Genomic DNA, 15066 nt, shown 5'->3' on the forward strand with positions numbered 1-15066 from the left:
ATCCATATTTTTATGGGCATCTTTTTATCAGCCACCTCGTTGGGCATTTTGCCTGTTGTGGCGTTGTATTTGTATTAGTTTATCTTAATTTCCAGAAGATCGAGTCCACTTGAAGCGTTTACATGAGATTGGAGCAACTTGTTGAATTGGTTAGAATCATGGTTGAGATATAGTTCACGCGTTATCGTGAGCAGGGAATTTTCTAATTAGACAGGTGTGAACAGTGGAGTACCTCAAGGAAGTATCCTTCTGCTCATACTTTTTTCACTCTTTGTCGATAAACTTGATCAGGGTATCGATGGGATTGTTAGCAAATCGCAGATGACGTGAAGCTAATGGAGTTGGTCAACTCAATGGGGGATAGAAGCCAACGCGGCACACTGATTGGAGATTGGCGATTGAAAATTTTCAATGAAAATTTGATTTTTATTACTATCCTACCGTGTTTCCATCCACAGGTGAGACACCTGCGTTTTTAACGTACAGAAGAGACCCGAATACTTTCCCCATCAATTGTTATCTCATCCTCCTTCTCGTTCATATTCAGACACAAGGGATTTTTTCAATCATAGACTATCAACAAAATTTAAATTGGTTAACAAAAAATCAATAAAATCTGCAAAACTTCACGAAAAAACCAGATTAAAGGTAGCAAAAATCAAAAATATTAATATTGGCGATCTGGACTTGTTGAATACTCTTCATATTGGCCCAAATGCCTCTCGGAATTATATTAGTCTTTGTTTTATTATATAAAAAAAAAAACACTTTTTTGTTTGCTGACATGTATGGAGGTTAGAAGTAAAGACATTTTAGTAGATTTTGGCGACAATTCACTTCGCTCGTAAAGCACACTTCAGCTACGAACGTAGTGCACGCTGGTTTCCGATTCTGCAAGTCGTCACCGTTGCTGATTGCTCAAAAATCTGAATTTCGAGTTTTTTAATCAACCCGTAACGATGCCGACTCGCAGAATCGGAAAGCAGCTAACACTATGTTATAGAATCTTATGGGTTTTCTTCGGTCGACGGCCGCGAAAACACAAAAAAAATTAAAGGGCGATGGAACAAAAAGTTTGCGAAACTAAATGCTGTGTGTCTTCGCATACGAGGGGGAATCAAGAAGTAACAAAGGAGATCAGTTGAAAAGATAGGTATGAAGAACTGTTCTGGTCCACGGTAACCAAAGTTAACATCCATAAATGTCATTGTTGAAGCAAAGAAACCGTTGTTGATGGGAAAAAGAAACTCGAATCAACTGACTTCGTATGTGAGAGCTATTCTAATAATGAACATGTTACGAACACTAGATATTCTTCGAAAACACAATGGAAATTCGCTTATATATTGAAACTACTCAAGAGCAGCTCTATCAGATCACCCTCACTCGTTGAGCAACTCGCCTTGGTCGAGTCGCAGTTGAGTTTCAGAAATCTCCTTCTTGACCTAAAGGAGACTTCCAATGAAGTCGATCTGTATATCATAATAGTTGTCTATAAGCAACCTGTGACGCACTGTATTGATGGAGGAGATCGAGAGACTTATGGCGATGAGCCAGGCTGGAAGATGGTGTTGTCTAGAAACGGTTGTTTCTTCGTTTTTTCATGAACTGGTGAATAAATGAAAAACCAAGCAAGTTCTAGGATCAGCATCTCCCTGGGTACAAACGGACAGGATCACGACCTTTTCTTTATATGAACGCCCACATGGGATAATCTCATCCCTTGAGGTGGGATCGTGGGTGATCCATCTAGTGGTTCGTAGGTGACTTTGAGGTTTATCGCCCCCGAGTTCTGCTTGCAAGAACATCACATATTGGACCTGTTCTGTATCTGGTTCTGGTTCTCTTTTTGAGTTTCGGCGGATGGAGTCGATCCTGATAAGGCGATAAGATGGGCAAAAACGAACAAGACACCAGAAGAAATTAGCTAGTTGATGAACTGAACTAATTCTTTTATTTATTCAATTCTGTATAACATCGATTTACGCGTCTCCTCAATCAAATAAATGACGCCGTATTTGTTTGCAAATTATTATTCACGAAACCATTCATTTTTCAGTCGAATATCTATATATATAAAATTGATTTTCTGTCTGTCTGTCTGTGTGTATGTATGTTCTCTATACAAATCTACCATTTTAGATCGATCGTCGCCAAATTTTGCATATATACCAAATGGGACCTGACTTAAACGATAGGCTACTTTAAAATTTCGTCAGAGCAGGGCAAGTGCCCCAAATGGGCGAAAAACTGTCGGGCAACAATGGTTTTTGGGCCTCAACAATCACTTTCCGAACGTTTACTTTGGTTACCGTGGTTCCCTAGCAATGCGTTTCAGACGTGTATATGCCTTTACAATGGTTTGTCACTTCTTTAATCCTGTTAGTATATGTATAATAGTTTATGCCTTTATAATGGTTTGCCAATACTTTCAATACTACACAATACTGCTATTCAATACAGTTACATTTCAATACTCTCAGTAATGAGGCTTTTTGAATAGACGTCATAATCATCATCAGCATCGCTTTTAGGGTCAGGAAAAGGGTGAGACTCATAGAAATCACTGTTAAAATTGCCGATTTTACTGTAGAAATGCTGAAGTTTGGTGGGGTTTTCCGCCCCATCAATAATTTTGAAAATTGTATAGAATTCCCGATTTCTGAAATATTGTGTTTGCTTAGAGATATACGAAGCCCAGGAGATTGAATATGAAGTAATTAGCTGGACCTAATTTTGAGTTGAATATCCAATGCAATAACATTGATTTCAACTTTTTATTTATCTCTTCTCAAGCATGAAAAATTAATGTCTCCGTATTATCTTTTGATATTCAACTGCATCAATTCATACAGTTTAGGTTGTTTTAAAATTAATTATGGGCCAATAAAAAGTACATCGAAAAAATTCCACAGCTTTAATTCTTTAATTAAGCATTTTTGAAAGCTGAAACAGGCAGAGATGAATAACTTGAAGTTTGGGGGGGGGGGGGGGGAATAGAAATACATAGCAAAAAGGAATACATTAAAAAAGGAAAAAAAAGTATGTATTCATTTCTATGTTTCTTTAAATCTAGATTTATATTATTAGACACATGTCATAAATCTAGATTTGTTTATTTCATGAGTCGCACAGGAAGTCGCCATATTGGTTAACTTGGACACGGTTTGCATGTCTCTCAAAGAAAGAGGGAGATATCACGTGTTTCTAACAGCCTCATTGAAGAAAACCCGGGCAGCGCCGGGTATTATAGCTAGTTATAAATAAATTCGTTAGGGATACGCAGTATACAGGGTGGCAACTATTGACCACCCAATAATTACTCACGTGATTCGTTGTGAAAAATTAATATCGAAAAAAGTGTTTTCAGTTTTTTGATCAGACCCATAATTAATGAGTCATAAAAGTTGATGACGTCACTTCAAAATCCTGCCAAATTCACCAAACGTACACCATACGTATAATTTGGCATTTTTGAAAATGCTTAAAATATATCAACACTCGCTCAGAAATTCGAAAAACGAAAGAGGTACAGAAACGAGTTTTTTTCCCTCGCACTTTTCAGGAAAAAAAGAAAGTTTTTTTACACGCCAAATTAGAACAACACCTTGTATAGCAGAAAGCCTCCGCGCGAAGCTTTGACGTCACTGAAGTCGTCCATCTAACCTGTAGCCATTCGATATAGCAGGCCGAGGTATACGAAAAATCTTTCCTTATTTTTGCAGTACATTCAAGGACCGTAAGTGAAATGAATCAGTGGCTTTCTGCTGTAGAAGGTGTTAATCCGAGAGAAAAAAAATATGTTCTTTGCATCTCACAACTCCAACTTTACAGACGTTATAACCTCTAGTTGGTGTGTGTGTGTGTGTGTGTGTGTGTGTGTGAACTGAACTAATTTTTATTTTAATTTAATTCTGATAAATAGATATTTATCTCTATTAGTCTCATTTTGTTTTATTCTTCAGAAAGTACCGAGTCCATTTTTTTTTGTCGCAATTTCTACTTTGATGGCATTCAGCATACAAGAATATTGTGACATGCACCTTTATATTAGGTGCACGTCACTCACTCCGTAGTAAAATGGCCATGGTGATAGATCGAAGTTGTGCTCGGTTTGTGAAAGAAAGAAATCTCGTCCTTTTATACCAAACTACCCTTGAAAATTTCTGAGAGGAATGAGGTAAATCTTCAAAATTATTTTTTCGAATAATACTGGCTCTAATAACTACCATGAAACTAAACGTTTGTGAGTAGATTAAAACAGCCAAATTCTAGACAGGAAAAAAAAAACATTTTCATGTTCCCAAAGGAAATTTTAATGGTTTTAAGGTATATCGAAGCTGCTGATTTCAAAACTGATGTTGGTCTTGCTGAATTGGTTCTAGTTATATATTGGTTCTCTTGAGATAATGCATGATATCAATATTTCAATATAGTCTGCAGCCACTAATTTTGCGTAGAAATTTTTCTTTCAACTTTTTATATACTTTCCTATTTTATTCAACACATTATCACATTCATATCATTACCAGAAATCAGTCATCTTTATGTATTAATATTAAGATTAGTAGGGGTTTACATTTTTCGCACATTTGCAATGTGATATGTATGCTGCTTATTGCATGAGCGGACCTAGAGCTCGCTGTTGAGATGGGTGAGTGTATAAAAAAATAATAATAAATTAATAAACTGAGTTCGTCACTGTGTGAATTGGGTGATCATACGTCCTTCATTTTGTGTCGTATGTTATATGAGTGTATGTTATTAAGACGTACGACACGTATTTCCCATGTAACATACCATCAAACCTATTGGTAGAATTTTAAGTCTGGGTTTTTTTTAAGCCGCTGTTTACACGCCTTTCGACATGCGCCAGTTCGTTTGAAATTCCCAGAGGAATGTTTACGTCAGGGGTTATTAACCTTTTCAACACAGCGTCCCAAAATCAACAAAAAAGTATTCGTTTTTCGCGACCCATGGGACGGTTTTTTCGAAATTAGTGAAATCAGTGACGCAATAAGTGCATTTCTAACAGGACTACTGTATTTATAGTCCTGTTAATCCACTTATGAGTGGATTTGTACGACTCATCTAGGGCAGTAGTTCTCAACCTTTGGAAGTTGGCGGACCGGTAAATTTATTTTGTGTAAGTGAAAGGCCCGGTCTTACATACAACTAACGAGAAATTAATGGAAAAAGGAAACTGAATCACTCACGGCTTCGTGTGACTAATGTTAAGGCTTAGTACAGGACCTCGAACTGGCGGTTGAGAAACACTGATCTGGGAAGCTCCAGAGAAACACTTTTGAGTCTTGACTCTGCTCAAGAATCTCTGGCTGTAAGTGGATTTGTGTGACCCTTCTCAAAAAATCAATCAATTCATCTGCGAATCAAGTTTATATCGTGACACATAGACTCAAGAGCTCCTGGCTGTTAGGGGATTTATACGGCCCATCTTGGAAGTCGCGACCCATAGGTTAGGAAATCCTGGTTTACGTGGTGCATGTACAGTTTGGCAGCAGTTATTGTTTACACACACACACTTGACGGACAAAATACACGACATGGCATCCAATGCTTCATTCGTGTTAAGTTTTATTGCCTCGAGATTACATCGCATGTGTCAAATGGAGATTAGCTGATCAATTCTTGAGCGAGTTGCTGGCACGTCGGAAGCTGCATGTTGTCCAGGTTTTTACTGTATAATTCTGCGGTCTCCTTAAAACATTTCTGAAACAACAAATACAGTATAGTATGTACGGTGCTATGGGTAAAGATCATCAAGACATCTAGAATGACGAACAAACAGGGATAAATACAAAACAAAAACAGAATTAAATGAGACAGCATTCATTTCACATAACATAAACCATCCAGCTACATCAGTGGTTCTTTACCGGGGATGCGGGAGAATATTTTTGGGGGTTGCGAGACGGGAAAAAATATTACAACATGTTGACTGATTATTCAGAAAAATTATGAAAAAATTTAATTGCTCTATTCTTCAAGAAAAATGAATCACACTCTACATTTTGACACCTTATTTTAGCTTCCGTTTGCAAAAAATGTGTTATGCGAAATTCGCTTTGCAAATTTATTTTTTGATTAGCGATCATACTTGTTTTCTGTTTCGATTGAAAAAACAGTACTATTAATAATTATTAATAGTATTGAGCTCGCGAGTGGGGATTTTACAAAATAATAATAATAATGATAAATTAATAAGATGAGTGATAAGTCACACTGTGGATTGTTGGATGATCATACGCCCTTCATTTTGCCCCGTATGTTATATGAGTGTATGTTAATAAGGCGTACGACTCGTATTTCCCATGTAAACACATGCCATCAAACCTATTGATAGAATTTTAAGTCGTTTTTTCTGCTGCTGTTTACACGCCTTTCGACATGCGCCAGTTCGTTTGAAATTCCCCAGAGGAATGTTTACGTCAGAGGTTCTTAACCCTTTTCAGCAGCGATTTCATTATAATCAAATGGCCCTGGATCCGCTTGCCTCCGCTATATTCGCAGCTAAAGAAACCCGAGTACCTGGATTTCATTCGCAGCTGAAGAAACTTGTGTTTCATTCGCAGCTGAAGATGTCTTCTCCCGTTCCATTCATGGCTGAAAATGACTGGCTCCGCTTCATTCATCGCTGAAGATGTCTGCTTTCACTCAGGTGCGAATCCAGCTCGGCGGGGGAATAAGAATGATCGCCCCTCCCAAGCGCCGAATAGTATGGAAAATTAGTCTGTCCCGTAAAATAGGATGATTTAAAGTCCTGGATGATTTAAAGAACTTTTCAATTCACCCCCTCCCGACACGCGCCTGGCTGGAATCAATAAGTGAAGAACTAAAACTATTCTCCAAATTCCAGCTTTTCCCCAAATTTCGAAAAATGTTTAAAAAAATAGTAACTTCCTTTTGGTTTAATTTTTGAATTAATTTTTATTAAAAAAAAGTGAAGCAGAACAGTTTACAGAAATGAATTAATGGATAATTAACGTAATTAATTACAGAAAGACTAAGTTTTCTAACATCCAAAGGGGGTGCGGGAAGGAAAGTCGCATTGCACTGATGATGCGGGATGGTAAAGAACCACTGGTCTACATCGAGGGTGTAAATCTAATCCCAACATTAACGAGAGTACAGGCCACTTGGATCTGGAATAGCGCCGCAGGTTACTTCAGTGGTCTATAAGTGGAGGGATCAAAAGCCAGTCAGTGCAAGTCAATTTTCTAAAAATAACTTTCGTATTGTAAGAGCCTCTTCATTGTTATTATTATGCTTATAAATATTATTTGTCGACTTGTGTATGTGCACTTCAACTCTTTTGGAACATCATAAATGAAAATAAAATATTCTTCATGAGTTTAAAAAAATTGTTTATATTTTCACTGAAAAAAAAAAACCACTGGTGAGTTTTGTTTGTGTAGAAGTTGAAGCGATCCAAAAAGATTGAAATTGGAAGTCTCTATAGACGTGTGCCAAGGTCAGAAAACATACAGGAAAATGGACACTTTCTTAGCTAAAGCTGACCAAGAATCGAACAATCCTGCAGTAATTGGGGGGGGGGGGGGGGCTTCAGTGGCTTCTGCTTGAAATGTTAGATAGATCTTTGACGTGATAAGAGTGAACACGTCGAACTCATCGTGTATATAGTACGAAGAGTTTCCGATTTGAATGGCAATTTTTCAATGAGTGCTTTCACAAAAAAGTGACTTTTTAAGAGGAGTGTGGGATGACGCATTATCAGGGGTTTACTAACATTAGAACTCCATAGGTAAAAACTAGGGTATTCAAAATGCGAACCGATAAGCCGAGAGACGCGTTACTCGGTTGACGTACTAATGAGGTTTGACTGTATACCTAAATAATGCAAGTCTATTAAAAGAAATGATATATTAAGGACCATGTGTGTGTGTGTGTGATGGTATTTATGTTCACTTTATGTTGAGAAGTCATTTTTGACACTCACCTTGTCGTCTTCGGGTAAATCTGCCATCTACACAGCAAAAAGTAAACGGAAACGATTAATTAATTGCATTTTCTCGAAAATTATAATGACTAATAATGATTAATAATATTAATTTTTTTAGAGCCCGGATTTTATGCACTAAAAAGTGGAGAAATATGCTTGAATAAACCTTCGAAAAATTTGCACTTATTATCAAAATTCTTTTATTTTATGCATTTATATGCACTAATGCTAAAAAAGGCCAAAATATAAAAAACCATATATGCATTTGCATATAATCCGGACTTTAATGATGACTTATGGTCATACGAAAGCCGGGTTTTCCTAGGAGCAGGTTTCTACAGCGCGTGCAGCGTGAAAACACTGATTGGTGAAAATACCTGAAAAAAAACCTGAATTTCAGGTTTTCAACCAATCAGCGTTTTCGCGCTGCACACGACGCAGAAATTCTACTCCTAGGAAAACCCGGCGTAAGCTCCCAAAAAGTCTCATCACGTTATCATAATTGCTTACCATTTCGTTGGCTCCTTTTGTTATCGTTTCCATTAATTCAGCGGTATCCGCTCCTTCTTCTTCCATTTCGTTGATCTTTTCGAGTTCAGCCATGATTTTGGTGCCTAACTCAGCCGGATTCTTGTATTGCTGTCAAATTATACAATAAAATAAGCAATTTACAAGTCGAACAATACAAAGGTGTATTTTTTGTGCGGGGGGGGGGGGGAATAAAGAGCCATAATTGTAGATGGCAGATTTTTTTTTTTTTGGCGAGGGGAAAAACATTAATTTCGTTTTTTGTCAATAGAGCGCGCTGCGCGACGGAAGCAAATCTAGAAATATGGAAATTAGGTTCCTACAGGATGCAGGAAAAAATGGGCTGACCATATTTCCTCGTAAGAAATAGGGGAAATTGGAATTCCAAATACGGGACATCACCAATTATCGCCAAAAGTAGGCTGACCATATTTCCTCGAGAGAAATACGGGAAATTGAGATTCCAAATACGGGAAAATACGGGACATTGCCAATCATCGCCAAAAAATTACGCCAAAACCGAACAAAGTTGCCAAATATTGTTGAAATTACGGAAAAATCCCAATGCCGGGAAATGAAGCATTACTGCAAATTGCAGTGGATTAAAATGAATTCCACGAAAAAAAAAACGTTCACGAAGACAAATGTGGGAGATTAATATTCTTATTTATAGTTGTAATTATCATAATATAATTTGAGTTGAAAAGTAGTTTCAATCTTTGACTTCAATAAAGAATAAAAATTCAAGTGGGCTTCGTGTAAAATACGGGAAAAACCAGGACATTTTTGCCAAAAAGTCGGGATGGCCAAAAAAACAGAAAATACCGGGACTCTCCCGGGAAATACGGGACGTATGGTCACCCTAGCCAAAAGTAAACAAAGTTGCCAAATATTGGAGAAATTAAGTAAACATAAAAATGGCGGGAAACAAAGTATTACTGCAAATTGCAATGGATTTAAATGAATTCCACGAAATAAAACGTTCACCAAAAAGAAATGTGAGAGATTAATATTCTTATTTGAAATTGTAATTATCATAATGTAATAATTATTGGAAAAATAATTTCATTCTTTGACTTCAAGAATAAAAATTCAAGTAAGCTTCGTGCAAAAAACAGGAAAAACCGAGATACTTTCGCTAAAAAGTCGGGACGGCCAAAAAACAGAAAAAACCGGGACTGTCCCGGGAAATGCGGGATTTATGGTCACCCTAAGGATTAGATAACGATTAACAGTTTATTTCTGCATTTTCCTGTTACTGGCACCGCTTGAATATGGTTTTCATTGTGATGTTGACCATTGATTGATAAAGCATTAATGGTGAAGTTTTACCTCAGCCACGAATCGCCGGCTGAAGCTTTACGAACTTTTCGGACACAAAATAGATCGAACAAAGGTTCAAGTCCAATAACTTTTGATTTGCGTTCGTGCTGCGCGTCTATCGACAAAAATTCGAGCCAAAATATTTTTCTGTACCAAAAAAAAAATGCTCCCTCCTTCCCGTGAGAATAATATACCAATTCTCCAATTTTTATGAATTTTTAAACTATTTACGAATTTATGGGACACATACCCTACACATTTAATAGTCATTAAAAACATTTGAATTATATTTGAATAATTGATATCATTTTGATAATTTCAGAGAACTGTAGCTGTATGTAAGAACATTAATGCCTTGAATCCATTAAAACCTAGACGCAATTGTTGATCGTAGTTCATGGACGCAAGGGTGCACAAAACGCCATCCTTTTAATGAAGTCGGGTGTGGTTCGTATGAAATTTCGTTTCATTAGGATAAAATGTGTTTATTTACAGCAATTATAATTGAATCAGTGCGCATATTTTTTACAGTGTATATATTTTACAGAAAAGATCAGCGGATCTGAGAAAGCAGTCGATGATTCAAAGAGATGCAACGGATTCTTAAAGATGATGCAATTTTATTTTATCATATATTGAATTTTATTTGTATATACATACGTATTTTATTGTCTGTGTTATGTATTCGGGGATTTTTTCTTAAACATTTATTATACAATACAATACAATACAAATACAACGCAACAACAGGCAAATTGCAGAAACTTAAGAACATGAGGGATCCCCGAGCCATTTTTTGGAGGCCCTACCTACTACTGCTACACCACACATGCACCCCGCCCACACCCCTCCCCCCCGCGGAACCTCCCAACGAATCGGTACATGCGGGAATGTGCGTGTACGTGTAGTGAAACCTGACGTGAAGTTTTTTTTGTTTCTCTGTAATGCTTGTTATGTGCAGTGCTGCCATCTGCCACCAGTTTTTGTAACTATGAGTGAAGTGTTATGATTGAATGATTTATCGTTGTAGGACTGTTGCTCTCTGTGGCGAGACTTTTTAACGGGGAGATCTGCTCGCATTTGCGCTTTGAAGTTGGGAACCACAGAAAACCAACTTCATATAGTGTCATTTTTTATGCGTTTTCCCCCTCTACATATTTTCGTGTGTCTGATTAATTTATTGTTTTTACTGATGTCCCTGCTGAATGTTGTATACTAAATGAATAAATAAATTGAAAAGCCACCTCGTTGGGCATTTTGCATGTTGTGGCGTTGTATTTGTAACAAAAAAATGGATTTTTTTTTTAAATCCCTTCTTTCTTTTTTTTCGCAAATCATAAATAACGCAAATAATATTGTTTGCGTTAGTCACAATTTTTCAAGGATAAAAAATGAAGAATGCGACAATAACTGCAGTCAATAACTTCGACAATAACTTTTGATAATCTTGTATTTCTCCTCTTTCTTTCATCTTTTACGTCATCTGAATATAATCTTTTGTTTTGATTTTATTCTTCGTATGACGTCATCTAACTTCCAAGAACCGAAGTATTTGCATAAGCTAATTTTTTTTTAACTTTCATTCCATTCAAAGTGGATTTAATGACCATTTTTATCACGTCAATTTTGAGACAAATTATTACTTACCAGAAGCGTTTTTATCAACGTCAGACTAGTGTCGGGATTTCATGTAGCGATGAATGACAGTGTTTAAGTTGGTTTTCTGTGGTTCCAAACATTGAATCGCAAATTCGAGCCGATCTCCCCGTGAGAAAGTCTCGCCACAGAGAGCAACAGGCCTATATAATGATGGTTATTCAATCATTACACTTCACCCATAGTTAGAAAAACTGATGGCAGACGGCGACAATACATATAACAAAAATCACGTCAGGTTCATAACACGTACACGCACGGTTCCGCAGAGGAATCTCGACGAGGTGCATGTGTGGTTTATTAGTAGCAATGAATGACAGCGAGAAGAAAAAAAAAAGAATTAAAGAACAAATAAGTGTAAAACCAAAAAGGCTTACCAACCTCTATCAAAAAATCCGTCACGCACGGTGGAGTGATTTCTGAAAAAAAATACAACATGAAACAGGGATGGTTTGAATCAATTTCTTAATGAAAATTCCTTCAGTACAGTATTTCAGGGGTTCACAAACCTTTTTTACACCCGTGGCTCCCCCTTTCCCTGATCCACGCTCACTTGCGGCTCTCCCGCAGCAGTTCAACAAAAAATAGCTTTGAAGAACTTCTGTCATGGCCACCACCGTGCAAAGATTGAGAACCCCTGCAGTGTTTCATAAAAGATTGCACAGTATATATAGGATGATTAGTTAATTCCCCTCGCCGCATTTTACTGGTGAACCGTTGATCCGAGAGGTATTTAACTTCCAGTTAAAAAACATCCTAATAACGTGTAGTACTCAGATATGTCATTCACGTTTCAAGGGGTTGTATAGTTATTAAAATATAAATGGTGATTTTTTTTTTCATACGGACACCCTGTGTTCGAAAACCCAATTAGAAAGTTGTTGTCCTGTCTCTGCTGAGGCCAACAAAAAATAGTCCACGTTTCTAAGTGCAATATTCGTCGCTAGGGTTACCAGATTCGAAAACTGAGAAAAGAGGACGTCTCCACGCACACCCTTTACAACGTCACTTTTCCCCAATTTTCACAACAGCTTGAATGTTGTTTGCATCCTGTCTTCTTTGTTTTTGAATGGGAGACGTAGTGCCCTCCCCTCTTCAGTACATGGTATTAAAAGTTGCAATGGTATTCTTAAAAATGTATGTTTGATTTTGTTCTTCCAGGGCTGTTTTTCGGGCTGTCTCTTCCTTGTCATCTTTTTCTCAATCACCTCGTTCGCAATTTTGCCTGTTGTGGTTTATATTTGTATTATCCGAAATTTGAATGGCATCTCCCAAGTTTTCTAGTGTGAATTTTTGCAGCAGTTCCTGTGTACTGTATAACGTGCATGGTCCCCATTCGAAATTTACATGAAATGCACAGTTAGGTCCCACGATGGTAAATTCCAACTCAGCCACCTCTTCGGAGCTGAAATGGCAGTAAATTGCCTCTGCGGCCGAAAGACCACACAGAAAAGTGCATAGTTAGTGTAAAAACTACAGTATATATCTCGTCTATGATACGGTGTTACGAGTATTGCACAAACTCTGTATTTTAGCGAAAGTGGAGTTTCACGGCTTCAGAGTAGATTGAGGCCAGCTGCAGATAATCATTAAAAAACACTTTCTAGTTAAATAAAACGAAGCAGTAAATTTCCCTTTCAATAGAGAAATAGCACGTTACGAGAGCCTAATGAAGAAGCCAAAATCTTGTCTTGTATTTTGCTAACAAAAGACAGCGTACGTGTCTGTCACGTGGTTTTGGAAACCAACCTGAGAAGCTTCTGGAAAATATCAAAATATCTTAAGAGAACTTCTGACGCAACTCGTCACTAGAGTTAATCTGGACAAAGACGGATTTATGGTGAATTATACGTATTTCGCCGCCTTCCTCCCTTCCTACTAATTTTCTTGGCCGTTCGTTCTTCAATTTTGCCGTCTCTCCCAACTTGCCTCCCTGGGCTATTGCCCGCTAATGTGTTCAGAAATCCCCCTGTACCAGATTTGAGTTAAAATATAGTGTGTCACAAAATGAAAAATGTATATTGTTAAACGATCTCCACATCCTCTAACTTCCAATTGAAAATTTGTTACGCTGTCTCTTCTGAGGCCAACAAAAAAGTTCCACGTTTCTAAGTGCAATATTCGTTGAGGTATTATAGAACTCAAATATATCGGGAAAAAGTTGGGGAAAGAACAACATAAACTAACGGACTACGCTTCTTTCCCTCATTTATGCTGTTCTTTCCCCACTTTTTCTCCAATTTTTGAGATTTTTTTTTTGTCTCAGGAGAGACAGAGCAACAACTTTCTAATTGGAAGTATTTTTTGTGACATACTGGATTTTCACTATCAAAACTGGTACAGAATGATTTCTCAACACATTTCGAGCATTTTCTAAATTGGAACCATACCTCTACGACAAACGGTTGATGAGATAAAGGCCGAATTGGGACGCCCTGAGTATCATTAGGGGTGCTTATATACTGAGTGATTCAGAAAAGATGGCAAAAACTTTAAGACGTCATAGTACACACCAATACAAACAATACTCATCAAAGAATGAAAATGGTCTAACATGAAACGCAAACGAGCGTTTCGAAACGGCCGCTCCGCCAATGTTAAAACGGCATTCCTGTTTAAATTTATCGAGAGAAAAAAGAACACCATCCATGCAAATGTAACATGGGGAAGAAGAAGAAACCGTGTATGCAAATCTGCGTCACAACGCATAAAAGGCGCGGACGCCATGCTTGTGAAGTTATTCCAGCGTGCAACCGCTCTAACAGTTGTAACGTACGGGATAATGGAGCTCTTTAGTAATACTGAAAAAAGCAGACATGCATTTGGAGAAGTTAAATGCAGATATGCATGTCACAGGGTGCGAAATGCATGCCCGCGTACGGTTTATTCTTCTTCCCCAGGTTTCATTTGCATGCATGGTGTTCTTCTCGATAAATTTCAACAGGAATGCCGTTTTAACGTTTGCGGAGCGGCCGTTTCGAAACGCGTTTCATGTTAGACCATTTTCATTCTTTGATGACAATTGTTCGTATTGGTGTGTGCTATTACCTCTTGCTCACCTTAGTTTTTTACCATCTTTTCAGAATCACCCTGTATGTAAGTAGCGTCTCTATGGAGCATTTCGACCAAAATTAGAAAATTTTTTCACTCTTACCATAAACTTTTTTCATGACACTTATAACTTCTTCAAAGCAGGTCACGACGATGCCATCATCGTCACCGCAAGCAATACGTGAAACGAAACAGAGCAAAAACATCAAACAGAACTTTCCGAAGGTCTTCATCGTGGTGCACAAACACACAATTCACAATCTGCTGTATAATATCTGTTGACACGACGAGGAGGATTAATGCGGGCAAAATGCTTACATTTATACCATCAAAACTTACACAGAAAAACCTTATTTTATTTTTACCTCGTTGGCGCCGAATTTCGGGTGACGTCCTTAGAGCTTTGAGAACAACATCCTGTTCGAAATTTGTATTGAATTTCGACACTTTTCCCATGTGCGGCTTTCTTGCGGATCGGGTTTTTATTGAAACAGCCGGTCTGTAGCCCATTGTTCCACGAACGTATC

At 37.6% G+C, this 15066-nt stretch overlaps 1 protein-coding gene across 1 annotated transcript; it reads right to left on the reverse strand.

The window, feature by feature from the left end:
* Nucleotides 1-5570: 5570 nt before the first annotated feature.
* On the reverse strand, nt 5571-14849 carry LOC149068551 (uncharacterized). Its single transcript, XM_089251048.1, has 5 exons — nt 14643-14849; nt 11870-11907; nt 8492-8620; nt 7979-8005; nt 5571-5730 (listed from the first exon to the last, which is right to left on the reverse strand). Exons 1-5 carry the CDS (start codon nt 14770-14772, stop codon nt 5635-5637), a joined length of 420 nt encoding a protein of 139 aa, XP_089107174.1. The 5' UTR covers nt 14773-14849; the 3' UTR covers nt 5571-5634.
* Nucleotides 14850-15066: the final 217 nt, after the last annotated feature.

This window comes from Pholcus phalangioides, unplaced genomic scaffold (assembly GCF_987345545.1).
Source record: "Pholcus phalangioides strain wild (caught in Gottingen) unplaced genomic scaffold, Ppha-v1.0 ptg000024l_1, whole genome shotgun sequence".
Taxonomy (NCBI): Eukaryota; Metazoa; Arthropoda; class Arachnida; order Araneae; family Pholcidae; genus Pholcus; species Pholcus phalangioides.